The sequence below is a fragment of the Pongo abelii genome, chromosome 19 (assembly GCF_028885655.2).
Source record: "Pongo abelii isolate AG06213 chromosome 19, NHGRI_mPonAbe1-v2.0_pri, whole genome shotgun sequence".
In the NCBI taxonomy this organism is placed as follows: domain Eukaryota; kingdom Metazoa; phylum Chordata; class Mammalia; order Primates; family Hominidae; genus Pongo; species Pongo abelii.
In genome coordinates, this window is record NC_072004.2 from 57,993,729 (window position 1) to 58,013,810 (window position 20,082).

Consider the following 20,082-nt stretch of genomic DNA (forward strand, 5'->3'; position numbering starts at 1 on the left):
CTCAGTTCTAAAAAGCGTGTGGCTTTTGCCATGTCACTTAGCCTCGGCCTCAGTTTCCTTCTGTGTCAAATGGGGTAATGAGCCATATCCTACAGCGCCAGGTTGTTCGAGGTTAAGATGAGATCAGAGACGTGGAGGTACTTTGAGAGAAGGTATGAATGATGTTATCAAAGAATAGCGTGGGTACAGGAGCACATGAGTCACACGTGTGCAGCTCAGTGGAGTTTCACAGTGCGAATATTCCACATTATCAGCACCAGCTCAATAACCATCATCCCCAGAACCTGGAGTGCCCCTGGTGTCTGTTCCCACCCTTACCCGCTCCACAGAGGGCACACCGCCCTGACCCTTACCACTGTGTGTTTGTTTCTGCCTGTATTTGAACTGTACATGGAGGGAGAACGCTGCTGTGAACATTCTTTTGGGGACATATACTTTGATGTCTGTGGAGTTGCCAGAACTGGAGGGTCAGAGGTAGCCATGTGTTTAGCTTTTTCAAAAAGGCAGTTTTCTAAAGTGGTGACTGTATTGATTTACACTCCCACTAGCAACACACAGAGTTCCTTTATTATATCTGCCCTCCCACACTTGATTTTGTCTGAATGGTATTTAAATTCAAGGAGGGATGATTAATATTTCTTTCTCTGTTGCCTCTGATTTAGATCTTGGAAAGGACTTTGGAACCCGATAGCTCGGATGAAGAGCCCCCGCCTGTGTACTCCCCGCCAGCCTACCACATGCACGTGTTCGACCGGCCCTACCCTCTGGCTCCCCCGACTCCGCCTCCCCGGTGAGAATCTGTCATGTTTCAAAGCACAGGGTGGTAGGGAAGAGGATCAGTGGCTGGGGCTGTGTACAAACAACAGGAAACTTGGCTGGACCCCTCAGTATATTCTCAAAGAACAGGCTTCTACTGCAGCAAGAGACATTTTAGCTAGATACCAAGGAGAACTTGCAAAATGTAAGGATTGCAAGAGCAAACATTTCCTAAATTCCTACTCTAGGCTAGGCGGTGTGTCTCGTACCATATGGGACACAGAGTTAAGTAAAGCTTGGCCTCTGCTTTCTGGGAGCTTATAGTCAAGGGAGATGCCAGAGTAGGAATGACAAACAGGGAATGTGTATTGACACTTCCCCTCCCAAGCCCACAGCAAACATGGCTGATTCATCACTGTGCTCTTTCCTGCTGAGTCAAGACAGAGCCTCAGATCCTCCTTAACACAGAACACAGCATTCCCAGCCAGTCATCAGTAATTGATGGAATGGCTAGCTGCCGTCCTTGGGCTAGGGATATTGTGAGGACTTTTAAGCAATGAGAGCAAGTCTCTTTCATTACGGTAGTTTGATAACTGGAGGCAGGGAGGTAGACTGCAAGGTCCCTGGAAACTTCTTCCAGGTTAGAGACTCTGTAATTTGGAAGCTTAAAATGAAGCTAGGCTGGGCACAGTGGCTCACATCTGTAATCCCAGCACTTTGGGAGGCTAAGGTGGGTGGATCACTTGAGGTCAGGAGTTCAAGACCAGCCTGGCCAACATGGTGAAACCCCGTCTCTACTAAAAATACAAAGATTAGCCAGGGGTGGTGGCGCATGCCTGTAATTCCATCTACTTGGGAGGCTGAGGCAGGAGAACCGCTTGAACCCCGGAGGCGGAGGTTGCAGTGAGCCAAGATGGTGCCACTGCACTCCAGCCTGGGTGACAGAGTGAGACTCTGTCTCAATAAATAAATAAATAAATAAATAAATAAATAATCAAGCTAGTTGCCAATAAGATCCCATGGGTCTCTGGGGTGCTTGTTTTTCTGGGCTCCACATTTGTACTGGGGCTGCTAGAGCTGTGGTGTGGCCTCTTTGCCCTAGAGCTGCTGTTTCTTAGAATGGCTCAGGCCTGGAGTGGTGAGGGGGTGGGGAGATGATGAGACAGGGCACCTGCCCCGGTTAGATCTTCCCTTCTCCCCAGAACAGCCCCAGAGCAGTGGTGAACTCTGTTATCATACAAGTATAGCTAGCATTGACTAAGCACCCTTCCAATGCCAGAAACGGAGCAGGTTCTTTACCTACACCATCACATTTAATGCAGAGGCGGGCACTGTTGTCATCACCCCTATTTATGGACGAGGAAACTGAGCCTTGAGAGATTTCATAACTTCCCCAAGACTAAGCTGGAGTTGGAATCCAGGTCATTCTGACTTAAAGCTAATCACTCTTCACTGCTGTGTCCTGTCACCTCCCGAATGAGAAAAATCTCTGTGATTGCAGCTTACGGAGCTCATAGAGTCCTAGAAAGTTACTGAGGGGAGGAGGGAGGGAAGTGTTTTGAGTCAGGGACAGGAACAGAGCTGGGATCTTTGTCACGAGTGGTACCAGGAGCTGGCAGGCTGTACTGGAGTGGGAGGTGGGGAATGAGTGGGTGGGTCTGGGTGAGACCTAGGCAGGACTTGCAGCCTGGGATGGATCACAGAGCCCCGGGCTAAATGATTTTCTTTTCTTTGACTTTTTTTTTTTTTTTTTTTTTTGAGTCGGAGTCTCACTCTGTCATCCAGGCTGGAGTGCATTGGCATTATCTCTGTTCACTGCAACCTCCGCCTCCCAGGTTCAGGCGATTCTCCTGCCTCAGCCTCCCGAGTAGCTGGGATTACAGATGTGTGCCACCACCCCCGGCTAACTCTTGTATTTTTAGTAGAGACAGGGTTTCACCATGTTGCCAGGCTGGTCTTGAACTCCTGATCTCAGGTGATTCGCCCACCTTGGCCTCTCAAAGTGCTGGGATTGCAGATGTAAGCCACCGGGCCTATCCCCACCCCCACTTTTTTTTTTTATTTAATATTCCAATACACTTTTGCAAAAAGTTCAGTTTCTGCTAGGCAGAGTGGTTCCACCTATTTTTCAGAAGGGAAAACTGAGGCCATAAGAGAAAGAATTTTTTTTTCTTTAAATAGAAACAGGGTCTCACTATGTTGCCCATGGTGAATCTGAACTCCTGGGCTCTAGCAGTCCTCTCGCCTCAGCCTCCCAAATAGCTGGGACTACAGGGCATACCATTATGCTTGGCTGAAAATCCCAGTATAAATGTGGTATGGATATCCATGCCACATCCTCTCTCCATACTCTGGCTGGGTGTTCAGCCTGCTGTGGGTGGGGACCAGGGTGGTGATGGGAGCCCCACTTGGGGGCAAGGTAACCTCAGCACTAGACCAAGGCTCAGGAGACCCTGTGGGCTTTAGACAAGTTACTGCTCTTGCTTAAGGTTCTGGAGCCTAACTCAGGAAATGAAGGCTTTGCTGGGCTGGGAGTGGATGCACTGAGGAGAACTCGACTTGTGGAGTCAGACAAAAGCGGTCTGTTCTCCCCACCCCTTCCTTCAGCTGCCTAGCTTAGAATTCTTCAGGCACCTTTGCAATGTGGCCTTTGGCTCATTGCTTAACCTCTCTGAGCTTCGTTTGCCTCACCTGAAACAGGAATAGTAATTTCCACCTTAGCACTGTTAGGAGGATTGAATGAGATGTGCGTGGAGCACTTTGCACAGACCCAGGTATAGACCAGACCTATAATCAGTGGTTTACTGCTCCTTCCTGTCCCCCAGCTACAATGGTTGGCCTCTGAGTTTAGCTCTAACATTGAACATTGAGACCAGGGGTGAGGCTTCCCCCAGAGGCCAGTGTTCAGTAGAGGCACAGGTCCCTTTGCCCCAGGATGGCTCTGCTAGACCTGGGCCTCTAGGCCATCTCCAGTGCCTTGTCCAGTCCCTCCATCCAGGACATTCATCTCCAGCATTTACTGAGTTGCCTGCCGTATGCGGGTGCTGAGCCGTGTGTATGATGAGGTGGTGAGTACAGCACTCCTGAACCATGTGTGTGAACCATGTGCTGAGCTGTGTGTGTGATGTGGAGGTGAATACGGCACTCCTGAACCATGTGTGTGAACCATGTGCTGAGCTGTGTGTGTGATGTGGAGGTGAATATGGCACTCCTGAACCATGTGTGTGAACCGTGTGCTGAGCTGTGTGTGTGATGTGGAGGTGAATACGGTGCTGCCTGTTTGCCCACACACTGCCAAGGAGATCAGGGTCTAGGGAAGCCGAAGACACGGGGGCAGGGAAGGCTGCCAGGAGAAACTGATGTCCAGGCTGTGACCTGAAGGCCACGTTAGCAGTAATGTGGAGAAGCAGAGGACAGGGAGGTGCTCAGGCAAAGGAAGGAGCACTTGCAGAGGCCTGGAGGCAGGAAAGAGGGCTCATCTGGGGACCTCCTGGAAGTATCTAACGGCGGGTGAGGCTGGAGAGGCAAGCAGATCAAAGGCCCTGTGGCCCTCCAGGGAGCTTCCATCTTCTCTTGCAGCCAGCGGGGAGCCATTCAAGGGCCTTAACCTGGAGAGCGACACGATCAGGTTCGTGTTTTAGGAATCTTCCTTTGGCTGCTGAGGGAGATCAGATTTGAGTGGGGGAATGGCCTGGCCCCCTTCTGCTACCTCCAGTCACTGGGGTGCCGAGAACCTGCAGATGGGGCAGAGTTTGGGAGCGTGAGTATTGGCCTGCTAGGGCACAGAGAGGCAGGGCCACCCCGGGGAGCATGCTTCAAATGTCACAATCCCTGGGCCCAGGTTTTGCCTGGATGATGTGTGTGTCCTGGGACATGGCTTGAACCCCCTCTGGACCTCAATGTCCAGTTCTTACCAAAAATTTTACCTGAAAGTCCTGTCTCTGAAATCTCTTTCCATCAGGTCTGATGTTCCATGGGTAAACCTGGGGGTCCGATGGGGCTTGAAGTTGCAGTTTTGGGGTCCAGAGGCAGAGGCTCTGGGCTGGGAAATCCTCCCCAGCTTCTCTCTCCTTCCCCTCCCCCAGTCTGTCCTTCCCTCCATCTGTCTGAAAGAAAGTCTCTGAAACCCCGGGGACCCTTCCACACAGGCCGCCTGCTGTTTTTCCGTTAAAATTACAGCCTTGGAAGTTTTTTTTTTATTTGCGTCTCAGCTCATTTCTGACATTCCTTTCCGACCACAATGGAGTTGCCTGGGCTGCCTGTGCTCAGGGCCCCCTGGCTCACTCAGCTGTGGGCTGACCTCATCTCTACCAGTGCCAGCCAAGGGGCCGGGAGGGGGCTGGGCCTGGCCTTCCTTCAGGACCACAGGCCCAGCAGCAAGGAAACTCAGCTGAGAACAGGGGCCTCCTCCAACTTGTCCCCTTCTCCACTTGGAGTCTTCATGGCTAGAGGGGTCCAGATGCACCTCTGAGGTTCTCCTTCCGCTGCTTTCCTGGGTGGCTCCGAGGTGTGGTTAAGTTGGGGGTGGGCACCCATGTCCCAGATGAAGACCCTGAGACCCCAAGAACGGGTAATAACCCTGGCGAGGGTCCCTCCCTGCTGTAGCCTGGGGTGGTCTGCGAGTCCCTGAGAGATAAGGCTTCCTCTCTCCCCATCTCTGGCCTTTGGAGAAAAATGAAGCCTCCAACAGTGACAGAAGGTGGCAGTGATGTAGAAAAAAATTTGGCCTAGGAATGGGAGTCCCGGGTTGTGATGCAAGCTGCTCTCCAGACCATTCCCTCTCCCCCTGTGTCTGTGCAGCGAGAGGGTGGACGAGGCGTGCTGGGGTTCCCTTGGCTTCAGTCTGCAAGAGCTGAGCTCCCACCAGGCACTTAGCAGCTGGTTATCCCGTCTGCTGCCGCCCCCGCCCCTTCCCCTCGCCCCCGCCGCCGGCCACCCGCCCAAAATAGAAAAGGAAAGGAAGTTATTTCCATAGTCAGCGGCAGCCCGGAAAAGCTCCCCTCCAGTGAGGGGGCGGGCGGGATTCCTAGAGCTGAAGACCAAAATCAAAGCCAGGCCCGAGAGCGAGAGCGGCCCCCACCGCCCGGCCCTCGGCTGCCTTCTCAGTGTGCCGTTTCCCTGATTCAGCGGAACACGTGTCCTGCGGTTGCCACGCTGCAGGCTGCCATGGAGCTGTGGGGAGCTCCTGGCCGGGCTCCGAGCTGCCTTCAGGCCCAAGGCGGTAGGGCGGGAGCCTGGGGGTCAGGGAGGGTGTGTGCCACCCCCTCTTCCTCTACTGCCTTACCCAGCTGTTGGCTCTGCCATGGCACAGAGCTCCTGCCACACACACCACGGGCCTGGAAAGAGCGGCCCCAGAGCACCCTGAGAGCGAGATCCCTTCCACACTCACATCTCCACGCACCTTTTCAGAACACTGCTCAGGACACGGCCTCCTGAGGGGCTCCCCAGCACCTGGGCAGGGAGGCAGCAGTTTCTAGATAAGGAAACCGAGCCCTAGAGGGAACAGGGGCCCACCTAAGACTACCCTGCCGGCTGGTGGTTGAGCCACAACTGGAGCTCAGATCTGCTTTACCCTCTGTAGGGATCCTGGCGTCCCCATATGCCCCTTCCTCAGCCAACCAACATGCAGCAGGCTGTGCTGTTGGTGGCTTATGTGTCTGTTCCTTTGGACCATACCTGTCACTCAGCACCATGAGCCTGGCACTGTGTAGGTGCTAGGATAGAAGCATGAAAGGATACGATCCCTGCTGTCTTTAGGGGGCATTTGTAAACATCTGTGGCTAAATCCACAGAGTTCCATATGTGCACCATGGACAGACAGCTCTGTAGGTCCAGAGACCTGGAAGGGCACTGAGTGAGTGGAGAGCATGAATGGCTGGGGAGTTTGCTGAGGCTGGTGGAGACATCTCCAGTGATGAGACAGAGTGACGGGCCTTTGTTCTGGAGGCAGTGGAGGCCATGGGAATCACTGAGCAGGATCCCACCTGCCTGAGGACCTGGTGTGATGGGGCCAGGAGACCTGGGGTTGGGCTTAATGACTCCCTCTTCCCTGTCACCTCCCATCCCCTAGTATCGACGTGCTGGGCTCTGGAGCCCCGACAAGCCAGAGACGCTATCGGAACTGGAACCCACCACTGCTGGGCAACCTCCCGGATGACTTTCTCCGCATCCTGCCCCAGCAGCTGGACAGCATACAGGTAATGGGGGCCGCCCCCGCCTTCCACTCCCACCTGCTTGTCCAGCATCTCTCTTTGCCCACACAATTTGTGCCAGCCAGTTTTACTTCCTGATGTTTAAACCCAGGCTGAGCTATTTCTGTTGCCCTGGGTTCATAGGGCAGGAATGCTGAACTGAAAGCCTCACTTCCTCCCTGGGCCTGGAGGTTTCCTGTTCTATCCAGGGAAGGTGACAGCCTAAGGATGCTGTCTGCTGCAGCAGTCACCTCAGGCTGGAGAGAGGCGGGCATGGGGTGGCCAATGGTGAAGGGCCAGAGCACCCCCTTTCCTCCCTTGGGAAAGGGCCAGAGGCTGCTTCTTGCTAGAGTTGGCATGCCCCAAGGTGCCCCACAGCAGGGCAGGTCCACCCTGAGGCTGCTGGTTCAGGGAGAGGGTTGAGTTTGGGAATTGACATATAGGCTGTTCCACAGTTTGCAGATTTCTTTTCAGGACTGTTCAGGTAGTAGATGAAGGTATGAGGTGGTCCGTGGCGTGGAGGAAAAATAGTTTTTAGGCTACTGCTGTGTCCCCTACAGCAATGGCTCTGACCTGTCTGTTGGATTTTGGCTCGCAACCAGGTTCCATTAGGAGGTGTGAGCCTCAGGTGAGGGCTGGAGGATGTTGGACAGGGCGTGTGTGCAACCAGAGGGATGTGGACGTTTGTGCAACATGTACCCTTGTGTGTACACATTCAACATGCTCGCTCTCCTCCTCAGGGTAACGCTGGGGGCCCCAAGCCTGGGAGTGGAGAGGGAGGTCCGCCTGCCATGGCTGGGCCAGGGCCCCGAGACCAGGAGAGCCGCTGGAAGCAGTACCTGGAGGACGAGAGGATCGCGCTTTTCCTGCAGAACGAGGAGTTCATGAAGGAGCTGCAACGGAACCGCGACTTCCTCCTCGCTCTGGAGAGAGGTGGGCAGTGCCTGCAGCCACTTCTCCATGGCTGAAGAAGGGAGGTGATGCTGGCTTTAGCCTTGGGGCTCAGGAAAACACTGAGCTGGGGGCTGAGGGGGCCAGGTGCTTTCTGTTCTACTGAGGCATGACTCCCACCAAGTTATCCCGTGGGAGCCTCAGAATTCTGCCTATGGGGACCTGGGTCACCAGCCCACCCCTTTCTCCCTCGGGACTCAGAGGAAGAAGGGTGTGCACTCTTAGGCCTTCTTCCCTTTGCACATCTGCTCTGTGCCAGGCACTGGCCTTGGCACAAGGCAGCAGGGAGAAGAGCACTGCCCCTCCTCACAGAGCCCCAGCCCCAAGGCAGGCGTGATGTGTCTGGAGCTCCGGAAACAGAACGACTGGGTTCATGAACGCCAGGGCGGGGGAGGCTCTTGAATGGAAGACCTTAGAGCAGGGGCTCTGGAACTTGCAGGTATTTGGGTTGTGTCTGGGTTGGAGACCCTGCTCCCCAGCCTGGCTGCCTTTCCCCTGCAGGGTGGGAATGCGTTTGGGGTAAAGGAGACGAGAGGGCTGTGGAGCTCTGTCCCTGTGACGGCCACAGCGTGAGAGCTTGTGTGTGTCACTGATGGTGTGTTGGTGGGGGAGGAGCAAGTTGTGGAGGGAGAAGGCTGGGCTGAGGCCCAAGTTTAGCCCCAGCTCTGCAGCAAAGGTGCTGGAAGCCTCAGGGCCTTTCCATTTATTTTTTATTTTTTGAGACATAGTCTCGCTCTTGTCACCCAGGTTGAAGTGCAGTGGCTCAATCTCGGCTCACTGCAACCTCCGCCTCCCAGGTTCAAGTGTTTCTCCTGCCTCAGTCTTTCAAGTAGTTGGGATTATAGGCACACGCCACCATACCTGGCTGATTTTTGTATTTTTAGTAGAGACGGGGTTTCACCATGTTGGCCAGGCTGGTCTCGAACTCCTGACCTCAGGTGATCTGCCTGCCTTAGCCTTCCAGTGTGCTAGAATTACAGGCATGAGCCACCATCCCTGGCCGTGCCTTTCTTTTTAAATGAGGGGGTTTGGACTCTACAGTCTCTCTGAGTTCTTTTAATTCTGACATTTGAGATGGCTGTCAGGCGGTAGTTTCTTTTACTGCTGGTTCTTTGAGAGCTGGTAGATGTGTGCACTCATATTTTGGGTGCCCGTGTATGCTCATGTGTGATTCTGGGGACTTAGCCTCTAGCAAACTACCGTGTCCCAGCCCAGCCTGACCCTGGGAGTCCAGGAGCTAACCTCCCTGACCTGTGAATGTGGTCCTTTTCCAGATCGATTGAAATACGAATCCCAGAAGTCTAAATCCAGCAGTGTGGCTGTCGGAAACGACTTTGGCTTTCCCTCTCCTGTCCCAGGTAACTTTGCCTTCTGGGGAAGAAAACCTAGAGGCATGGGGGGGGGGCTCACACCCAACTTTGCTTTGCATATTTGGAGTTTTGAGAGGAGGGTGAAAAAACAGATTGTGGGAGGGGGCCTGGGCTTCCTCAGCAGGCTGGCGGGGCCACCTCTGCCCCCACCTCCATATCCACTCCATTTAGCAGCTCTGGGGTCTTTCCAATCCAGCCACTGCTGGGCTTCAGAGCCCACGGTTGTGATCAAGTAACATAGGCTGGCTGAACTCTCAACCTATGCCTCGAGTGTAGGCTAGTCAACGACACATGGCCAGGTGTGGTGGCTCACGCCTGTAATCCCAACACTTTGAGAGGCCGAGGCGAGTGGATTGCTTCAGCCCAAGAGTTCAAGACCAGCCTGGGCAACAAAATGAGACCCCCTGTCTCTACCAAAAAAGTACTAAAAATTAGCTGGGCATATTGGCATGTGCTTGTAGTCCCAGCTACTCAGGAGGCTGAGGTGGGAGGATCACTTGAGCCCAGGAGGTTGAGGCTGCAGTGAGCTGTGATTATGCCACTGCACTCCAGCTTGGGTGACAGAGTGAGACCCTGTCTCCAAAAAAAAAAGAAGAAGAAAAGGACCCCAAAATGCCCCGTGGTGGGACTCAGAGACTAATAAGTCTTGGTCTGTGTCCTGGGGAAGCTTATGGTCTTGTAAAGAGAAATGCCCAGAAAACAGGTAGAACAAACTAGCAAAGCTGAGGACTTACTGATTTTAGCAAATGCATGGAAAAAAAGGAGGGCAGGATTAATCTGGGGAGTTTACTCATTCATTCATGACATAGCTGGAGAATATCTGCCATCTGTTGGGCCCTGCCCTAGGTGTTGGAGGAAGAGGAATTTCTAGCTTTGTGTACAAGGTGGTGGGAAGTAAGAATTGCCTGTAAAGAGGGCCAGGCCCTTCTGCTCAGAGCTCTAATGGCTGAAGGAGGGTTGGATGGGGGTGAGGGGGCAGCAGTGCTCCTGGGATGCACAGACTACTGTGTTGAGCCACAGCTGGGAACGATGACCTGGTGCCTGTGTGCGAACAGTGGCCCCTCATCAGTCAGTGCCCCCCGCCCCACACGTACGCAAGCTGCCCACCTCAGAGAAAGGCTCTTGCCTGGAATAGACCTTGCATCATGCAGTGGAGTTGGGGGTGGAGGAGCAGAGGGATGGGGAGCTGAGCTGATCCCAGCTTGAAGGGAGAAAATCCTGTGGAACTGACTCATAAGCAGCAGGCTGGGAGCTTAGGGCTCAGCAGATGTGCAGCTGGGAGTTTTAAGCAGGAGCCTCTTGTCCTTGATCCTGAATTAACTAGAGATATCGGGGCTGCTGAGATGGATCAGAATGACTCAAAGGGGACTTAGCAGGCAAGGTGACTGGGGATTAATCAAATTGCAGGACAGAGAGCAGGGGCTTCAGAAAGGCAGCAAAAGACCCAAGTGGATGCTGAGCGAGCCCGGGAGACTCTGGGTGGCCAGTGGGGTTCTGACTCCAGGACTAGTCCCGTTCTATTCCTACTCATTGTCTAATAGCCAGAAACCCTGTGGCTGGGAGGGAGCAATGGATGGGCTTACCTGGCAGGAAGGACAAGGGACTTGCTATAGGTGAATGCCAGCTCTGAGCCAGCACCTCATTTGACTGTCACATGAATGTCGGGGTGCAGGAGGCCCCTGGTGTGCTAGTGAATGTTTCACAGCCAACTCTGGGTGCAGCGGGAGCCTGATATGTAGTGCTTGGTGACCTCCGTGGTGGAAATACTCCCAAGCTACCAAGGTGATGTCATGAAACATGGAGTTGGTCAGAGGCGTGGACAGTTGGGAGCACACACAAGCTGGCTGTCCGCACACACAGTAGACCGCTGAACCCTCCCCATTTTTATAGATGGGGAAACAAAGCCCACAAAGGGAAAGAGGAGCTCCTGGAACTCCATATCCTCCTTGCTTTAAACTCCCTCCTGGCCAGGGAAGAAGCCTGCTCTTTCTTTGCATTTATCCTCAGATGGGTGGGTAGGGCTGGGACAGCGGCCATGGCTGGCCACACTGGCCGGCCTTCAGCAGGTGTCTCCTTCCAGGAACTGGCGACGCCAACCCCGCTGTGTCTGAAGATGCCTTATTCAGGGACAAGCTGAAACACATGGGAAAGTGTGAGTCCCGCTCAGGCCCCGCTTCCCTCCCCAGCTTTTCTGAGACAGGCCCTGTGGCCTCCCAGGAGTGAGGGAGCCCCTCAGCATGTGTAATGCAGCTGACTCTTGGTCATTTTCATCGCAGGCTGGCTCCTTCAGCCTTCCTGCCTCACTTCCCTCTACAGCTGAGTCTAGATACAAATTAAGTTTTAAATCCTCTTGAGCCAGATGTCTGCAGAAAAATAACGTGCCACACATGCCCTCACCGCAATCCTCATGTTCACGTTCTCTGTGGCTTGAGGTTTGGCCGGAGCTGACTGCACAGAGAGGCCCTTGCTAAGCCTCTGTGGGGGTGGGGGACCTCTTTTCCACAAAGTCCTACCAGCCTTGAGTGCCCCCTTCCCTCCCCCTCACCTCCCCACCGCACAGACCCACAGCCATGTGTGAATGAGGCTGCGATCCTTTCAGGCTCCATTTCAGGGAAAATCTCGGATTAGTCATGGAAATCCCAGAACCAACTTTGGAGGTGGCTAGGGGAGGGGCGGGAAGGCAGTGGCGGCGGGAAAGTGAGCCAAGATGCGTTGCAGTTGTGGTCCCTGGGCCTGGCTCAGGGTGTCCTGTGCTGCCCCTGCAGGCTGACCCAGGATGCAGCCTCTTGCTCCTGGGGTGGTGTCCTCAGGGGTCTGCGATTCCTGTCACCTCTCCCTCCCCAGCTCCCACCCTTGCCTGCCCCCTGCTCCCACTCCGGGGGCCTTGGTCCTCCCCTGGCCTTTCCCACACCTGGGAGGAGGCCATCTGGTGTGCTGACTGCTAAGAAAATGACTCACAGGTCTCTCTGCCCCCAGCCACCCGGAGGAAACTGTTTGAACTTGCCCGAGCCTTCTCAGAGAAGACCAAAATGAGGAAGTCAAAGAGGAAACACTTGTTGAAGCATCAGTCGTATCCTTTCCAGCCTGGCACTGGTGGGGGTGGTGGAAGCCAAGGGCCACGGAGCAAGACCCCTTCTGGACTCCCTGCAGCTGTGCCCTCCCCTGGGAGTGGAACCAGGCTCTGTGGCCTTCCCTTCCTCCTCCCCTCTCCTCCATGAGCTTGGCCACCAGCCCACTGCCCGTCTCTCGTTGCCAACTAGAGACCAGGCCTAGGGAGCAGGGCAGCAGCTCCTATCTCCCTTCTGTAGGCCCAGAAGTTGTCCTATTAACTTTTTTTTATGGTCTGAGGTCATGTACTTCTTGGGAGAAAAAGTGGTTCTTCCATCAAAATCAAATCTTCCCCTCATTTCTCTAGTTGAACTGGTGCACGAGTCCTCCTCACTCCAAGCATGTTGGCCCTCCCTTCCTCGAGTAGAAATACGGCTTTCCACATTTTTATCCGAACTCCTATTCATGCTTCTCAAACAGGGCCTAAGATAGCAGAGGCTCAGCAGCCAGAGGGAAACAGGGAGGAAGCTGTTTCTCCATCCCCAGAGATGTAAGCTGGGTGAGAGTGTCAGGGCCTGGCCACACCACTGACCTCAGGAAAAGGAGCCTGGGGGACAGTACTAAGGGTGTGGGGGGTCAGGTGGGTGTGTCAGATACCTCCAGAGCTTTGAGGGGTGGGGCAGAGAGTCAGTGGGACTGGGAGGACTAGGGCAGTGTTCCCTCATCCCTGGGACGGTTTTCCTGAATGGCCTGGCAGGCTGGGGGCTGCCGCGTCAACAGCCAACCTCCTGGATGATGTGGAGGGCCACGCGTGTGGTGAGGCTGGAGGGGAGTTGTAAGCTCCAACTTCTCTATGATCGGTGATCTCCCAGCGGAGTTCCTGGGTGTTTCATGGGAGCACCCGCCCTGTCCCCTGGAGGAACACACTGAGGGTTGGTGGGCAGGTGACCCAAAGAAATGGATCCCCCTGACTTGGTCGACATTGCCTCCCCACTTCCTGCAACCCCTGAAAGGGGGCCCTAGCCCTACTTCCACCTAGATGTGTGCCTGTTGCATGAAGTGCCAGGTACTGTTTCTGGGGAATATTCTTTTGGGTGTGAGGTGGCAGACAGGCGTGCCCCCATGGGGGACCCTTGGCCTGAGAACCAAGCACTGGGCAGCTTCAGTCTGTGGGCCCAGAGGCTTCTCAGCTTTCACCCAGTCCCTTCCAAAGGCCACGTGGGCCAGAAGACTCTGCCTCAGACCCTACTGGGCCCGCAGCTGAACCCTGATCCTCATGCCACATCCGAGGGTCAGGAGGCATCCAGAAACAAGGACTGGAAGGGCCTCGGAGGTCATCTAGATAGTCCAGCTTTTCCATCCCATTTTATAGATGAGGAAATTGAGGCCCAAAGACGAGGGGAGAACTTGTCCAAGGTCTCAGAGCTCAGTGGTGGACCCTGGCCAGCACCTGAGTGTCCTGCTGCCTCTCTCCCTGGACCCATGCATCTTCCACTTGGGGGGATCTGCATGGGTCCCAAATGAAGGGGGCAGAGAGAGTCGGGTCAGCTCTCTTGCCCAGTCTGGGGGCCGTGCCTGAGCGAGGCCCTGCAGGGTAGAGGATGAGGCAGCTTCCCTCTCCTTTTCAGATGAAGACTTCCGGGGCAGGCATCAGGAGGCGCCCAAGGTGGAGGAAGGCCTGCGAGAAGGACAGTAAGAGGTAAGGCCTGGAACCATAGCTACCCAGGGACTGCCCAAGGCCAGGGCCCCCCACACTCTGCACCCCATGTGTCCTCCCAGGTGTCCAGAGGCGCTGGGGTCAGGCAACTGGGTAGCACAGGCCCCACGTGTCTTCCCTCATAGTTGCGGCAGGGACACGGGCGTGGGAACTAGTCGATTGCATGTCTTTTTTGGTTATTTATTCATTTGACAAAAGATAAGCACACCTGCCTATGATAGATGCTGAGAACAGGAAACAAAATCAGCTTTGACCTTGAAGAGTTTACAGTCCAGTTGAGAAGACAGTCCAGGACACACATAGCACACTGAGAGGACGATTTAAGAAAAACTGGCTGGGCACGGTGTCCCATGCCTGTAATCCCAGCACTTTGGGAGGCCAAGGTGGGTGGATCACCTGAGGTCAGGAGTTCGAGACCAGCCTGGCCAACATGGTGAAACCCTGTCTCTGCTAAAAATACAAAAATTAGCCTGGTGTGGTGGCAAGCGCCTGTAATCCCAGCTACTTGGGAGGCTGAGGCAGGAGAATCACTTGAATCTGGGAGGCGGAGGTGGCAGTGAGCTGAGATCGCGCCATTGCACGCCAGCCTGGGCGACAAGAGTGAAACTTCATCTCAAAAAAAAAAAAAAAAAAAAAAGACGAAAGAAAAACTGAGGTGGTCTCAACCCGGCTGTGCACACACAGAGCTCTCTCCAGCCCTCTGCTTGGGTTGGGTGGGCTGGGATCTGCCACACCAGGATGAAGAAACCCTCCTGAGGCAGCGGTTTCTGGCTGAAGCCCCAGGCCTCCAAGCCATTTCTCCTCCTCACTTCCTGTGCACCCTCTTGGGGAGAAAGAGAAAATACCAAGGCCTCCTCCAGGAGTTGGCCAAGACAGCTGTCCCTTTTCCAGCCCCCCTTTACCATGGGAGAGGGGAAGCTGCCCAGCTTTCCCCAGCCACTGGTGTGGTCCCAGTGGGCAGCATCTACAAGGCTTTCTTAAGTTGATGGTGTGGCAGGTATGGCCCTGTGTCAGACCATGGAGAAATACTCGCTTGCCTCAGGATAGTCACAACGGAGGGAAACCGGGAACAAGTAAATACAAGTGCCCTTTCCCCTCTGCCTGGGCAGTTGGCCCCCACACCCGCTCCACCTGACTCCCTACATCATCTCCCACCAGGCACTGCAGCCCCTTCCATTCCCCTCAGGCTTTCCTCAAACACAGAGCCGCAGCCCACTTCCCACTGTCCTGGAATGCCCAGATAGAGCTTGCCAGGGAATCGCCTCCACTGTCACCCCACGCTGCTACCGTCTCCACGTGCTTCTCCTTCCTACTGGTCCCCAGGGAAAATGGGTCCTGTCCAAACCACCCCTACATCAGAACCTTGCTCATCATTCATTCATTCATTCATTTATTTATTTTGAGACAGAGTCTCGCTCTGTTGCCCAGGCTGGAGTGCAGTGGCACAATCTTGGCTTATTGCAACCTTCACCTCTCAGGTTCAAGTGATTCTCCTGTCTCAGCCTCCCGAGTAGCTGGGATTATAGGCACCCACTATCGTGCCTGGCTAATTTGTTTTTGTATTTTTAGTAGAGATGGATTTTTGCCGTGTTGGCCAGGCTGGTTTTGAACATCTGACCCCAGGTGACCTGCCCGCCTGGACCTCCCAAAGTGCTAGGATTACAGGTGTGAGCCACTGTACCCGCACCTCATCATTTATTTCTGTCCTAGGACTTCCAGCTTGTCCCTTTCCAGCTCCTTCTGCAAGTTGACATCCTCCTCCTCCTCCCCTTAAACACCAAGGGTCCTTGAGTCTTTCTTGCCATCCTCCTTCATCCACTGCAGGCTGACAGCCCCTCCCATCACCCGGATTGACTCGGAGGTCACCCAGCAGCTCAGGGCCTTAGCGTCTTCTGCATTCTTCTGGTGCTCTTCCACACGCGCTCCTCTGATCTCCCCTGAAGCTGCCCTCCCTTGGCTCCTGTGACCCCAGGAAGCCTGGTTCTCCTTCCTCTCTCCCGGCTCCTGTTGCTCCGCCCACTCCCTAAATACTGGCTCTCCTTGTTGCTCTGCCCTTGACCCTCTTCGAAGTCTTCTCACTGCCCACTCTGGCAGTGCCTCCGCCCTCTTTTATAGCACCAGCAACACTTCTGCGCATCTGGCTCCTACATCTGAATCTCCATCGCAGTTAGGCTTCCAGAGCTGCTTCGTGTCCCCAGCTGCACCCAAGATTTTCTTTTCAGCCTTGGATGGCAACTCAGTCTCTCCTCCTGACTGCCCCCTTTCATTCTCTTTTCTATTCCTTCCATTACCACCCTGATAGATGCTCATCACCTAGGTCACAGCCCTGTTCTCTTCACTGCCCCTACCTACTCTGATGATCCCACCACCAAAACACCACTTTAGTTCCATTTCTCATGTGCTTTTTGAATGAATCTTTTTTTTTCTTTTTCTTTTCTTTTTTTTTTTTTTTTTGAGACGGAGTCTCGCTCTGTTGCCCAGGCTGGAGTGCAGTGGTGCTATCTCCGCTCACTGCAACTTCCCCCTCCCAAGTTCAAGCCATTCTCCTGCCTCAGCCTCCCGAGTAGCTGGGATTACAGGCATGTGCCACCCCGCCCGGCTAGTTTTTGTATTTTTAGTAGAGACGGGGTTTCACCATGCTGGTTAGGCTGGTCTTGAACCCCTGACCTCGGCGCTCCTCAGCCTCTCAAAGTGCTGAGATTACAGGCGTGAGCCACCGCGCCCGTCCTGAATGAGTCTTCTGAGTAAAGTCTTAGGAACTCTTCAGCCTGGTGTCTGAGTCCTACCAAGTTCTGCCCCCAGTTTACTTTTCTCCACCTACAGGTCTCTGTGGCCTAGCTCCCCTGAGCTATGATATCTTAGAATGGGCCAGGTACCCTCCTACCTTGAAGCCCTCCCCTACAGCTGCTTCACCCGGGGATTCCATTCCTCCACTCCATCTCCTGCTGCCAGAATCCCTGCAGCTGGGCAAGCTGGAATGGTTCTAGGAATTTGAATGGGGGGATGACCCAGGCAGAGTTCTATGGTTGACCTCGAGTCCCTGGAGAAAGGAGAGGGCTTACGTCTTTAGTAACTTCTCCCAAAACTGTCTCTCCAGGAACCAGTGACCAGGAAAGACCATTGGGCTCCTTTGAAAAAGACTCCTCCCATCCCCTTTTTTCCCCTACCAGATGCCAGCAGCTCTTCCTTGCCAGAGATGATCTGACCCGGTGGGGGCAGCTGGAAAGCAACACTGGCCCCCAGCTGAAGGGCCCAGCTGCAGCCGGACAGATGGTGCTTGAGAACCGAGGCCCAGTGATCCTCCAGCCACAGTCCAGCCCAACCACTGCCACTTTCCATGGGACTTAGAACTTCGGAGTTGCTGCCTTGCAATTGGAGGAAGGACCTGGGGCCCCTATAGGCAGCAGCCAATTACAGCCCCTTTTGTAGCCAGGCGTTCCTATGGTCAAAGAGTGGAAATGCAGGAACCAACCTCCCTTAAAAAAAAAAAAAATCCAGAAAGCAGATAAAAGTTGGAATATGGAAAAGGGCAAGATGACCCCACCAGAGGCTCTTTGGCCTGAAAGTGGAGTCCCTCCCTCCCTCCGTTCCCTATCTCTCCTGTCACAGACTCTGCCTGACCCCCCTTCCTCAGCTCCCTTCTGGTCCCCCTTCCTCAGCTCCCTCCGGGCACTTGTGCCCCTCCCTTCCATGGCCTCCTATCTCAGCCTTCCCCCGGGGCTGCTGGCCCAGCACACAAGCTCTGCACCCAGCCTGGGTGGGAGGTCCCTGGCCGGTACCCCAGGAACTCTGAGGAGCTATGGGCTACTGCAAAGAGCATCTGCCGACTGCCCCGTCTGGCCTCATCAGGCTGCTGCTGTTAGGGATGGGCTCACTCCCAGCAGCTCCCCATCACCCAGCAGGGATGGGGAGGGTGGCCACCCCGGAGCTGGAGGATTCTGGGGAGGCAGGATCTTTAATTTGGCAGCAGACAAAAGCCAGTTCTGGAGTCACACCACAGTAGGGGCTCACAGGGGCTCTGACTCCCCAGCTGGACTGGAAGCCCTGCTGTCCGAGGGTGGGCAGCGGTGGGCCCTGGAGTGACCCCTTTGAGCAGGTGCAGGGCTAAAGAGCAAAGCGGAAAGGCCGCCAGCCCGGGTGGGAGCGCCTAGGGCAGAAGGGCTTGCTGGGTGCCACTGAGAAGGGCGGGTGATCTGAGGAGGAGAACTCTGATTCTAGGAACGCTTACACGGCACTGACCACTGCCACGGGGAGGGAGGCTGCCCAGCCCGTGGCCCCGCCCTGGACATGGGAGCGCGCAGATCTTCCGGAGAGCCGGGAAGCCTGGGCAGGCACGAGGCTTCGGCGCGGCTTTGGGAGGTTGGGAGTGGCATCCGATCCTTGGCCGGGCCCTGGTGGCCTCCGTGGCCCCAAGATCACAAGGGCGTAGCGAAGGCGAGCCGGCGATCGCACCTCGTCCCGCCCACCCTGCCCGGACTCGCAACGCCGAGCTTTCCCTCGCTGGGGAGGGCCGGGACGCGCCGCCGCCGCCGCCAAGCGTGACCAAGTTTGGAAACGCACGCGGGGCCGGGACGCTGGCTCAGGGGGCCCTGCGGAGGAGCGGCCGCCCCCTCCGCTGCTCCCCGCGCCAGGCCTGGGGCCGTGGAGGGAGGGGGAGGTCTCCGAGGAGTGCCTCCGTCCCCCAGCTCGAGTTCCCGACGGTCTCTTGAGCCTTCCCCGCGCCAGGACCGGGCGCACTGTGGGGGAAGCCCCAGCCCCACGTCTGTGAGTGTTGCTTTGTTATTTTTTTTCCTCCTATGTGTGGGTTTTTTCTTGGAGCTGTTTCATAGGAATTCCTGTAATAAAGAGTTGGTGTTCTCTTGGTGCTCTGATGTGGCCAGCGGCGTGGGCTGGACCCTCCTGCTCCCTCCTCCCTCCCGGCCTGGGGCAGGGTTTGTCCCCAGGAGCCCCGCGTCGCATGCCTAGGGTACCCCTGCCTTGCCTGGCCCATTCACCCGCAGCGCTCTCCGACTGCACTCTCGAGGTGACACCTGCAGCACCGCTGCACCGCAACCTTGCGGACCTGCCGGCTGTGTCTAGCGCTGTCGCCTTCCTGTTTGGCCCAGGACAGTAAACCGCTTGCTGATAGGCAAGGGAAACACCATGGGGAAAGCCAGTCTGTTGAGAAAGCTCCAGACGGCCACCTCCCTAAATAAACAGCTTCTGGATTAAAGGCAGACTGGAGGTTGCAGGGAAGTGCAATTTCAGACTTCAAAGGGAACTCAGAGATCGCCCCAGTTGATATATCTCTCTTTCCTCCTCCTCCTCCAGCTCAGCAGGACTACCCCGCCCTCTGCCACAGGGACAGGCCCTTGCTGCCAGAAGAGGAAGCTGGTACCGTTTCCAGACAGGGCAGTTCTCAAGGTCGAAGTTTTTCCTTGTGTTGAGCCAACGGCCTCCGAGGGCTTCCAACCACACATCTTACTCCTGGGCTCCGGGTCACTGTTGCCAAGGCTGCTTCTCTTGCCGCTGATGCCATGTTTCAGCTCAGTGACCTCACCCATCAGGGTCTGGCCCCACTCCCAGTCAGACCCGGGGGGCTTGTAAAGTGGCACACCTGGGACAGGGTGACGCTCCACATGAGCTGTCCTGAGCAAACCAGGATTGTCCTCCAGCCCTGGTTCTCTGCATGGTATTCATTGCCTGGGAAGCTGTTCCAAATGCCAATTCTCAGTCCCATCCGAGACCTACTGAGTCAGAAACTCTGGGGGTGCACCCCAGCAACCTGTGATTCTGATGCACACTACAGTTTGGGAACCATGGTACCAGGCCAGTACCTAGCACTGGCTGCACAGAATTACTTGAGTAGCTTTAAAAAAAATCCTGGCCAAGACCAGGCTCAGTGGCTTACACTTACAATGCCAGCACTTTGACAGGTCGAGGCAGCAGGATCGCTTGAGCCCAGGAGTTCAAGACCAGCCTGGGCAACGAAGTGAGACCCATCCCCCAACCTCCTGCATCTCTACCAAAAAAAAAAAAAAAAAAAGCTGGGTTGGTGGCACACATGTGT

The 20,082-nt window shown here is 55.2% G+C and overlaps 1 protein-coding gene across 5 annotated transcripts in view; it reads left to right on the forward strand.

Moving 5' to 3' along the window:
- Nucleotides 1-18,894, forward strand: part of CUEDC1 (CUE domain containing 1) — a 95,064-nt gene extending 76,170 nt beyond the window's left edge. For 3 of the 5 annotated variants that reach the window (XM_002827333.5, XM_054535663.2, XM_054535664.2), the window contains exons 3-11: nucleotides 663-790; nucleotides 6,827-6,953; nucleotides 7,688-7,880; nucleotides 9,173-9,256; nucleotides 11,349-11,420; nucleotides 12,245-12,338; nucleotides 13,074-13,132; nucleotides 13,945-14,015; nucleotides 17,204-18,894. In XM_002827333.5, the coding sequence (XP_002827379.4) occupies nucleotides 663-790; nucleotides 6,827-6,953; nucleotides 7,688-7,880; nucleotides 9,173-9,256; nucleotides 11,349-11,420; nucleotides 12,245-12,338; nucleotides 13,074-13,132; nucleotides 13,945-14,012 (825 nt within the window). In that variant the 3' untranslated portion in view covers nucleotides 14,013-14,015; nucleotides 17,204-18,894. Of the gene's footprint in view, nucleotides 1-662; nucleotides 791-6,826; nucleotides 6,954-7,687; nucleotides 7,881-9,172; nucleotides 9,257-11,348; nucleotides 11,421-12,244; nucleotides 12,339-13,073; nucleotides 13,152-13,944; nucleotides 14,016-17,130 lie in introns of all 5 variants that reach the window. The other 2 variants (XR_002912065.3, XM_009251575.4) reach the window with 2 other exon arrangements.
- Nucleotides 18,895-20,082: the final 1,188 nt, after the last annotated feature.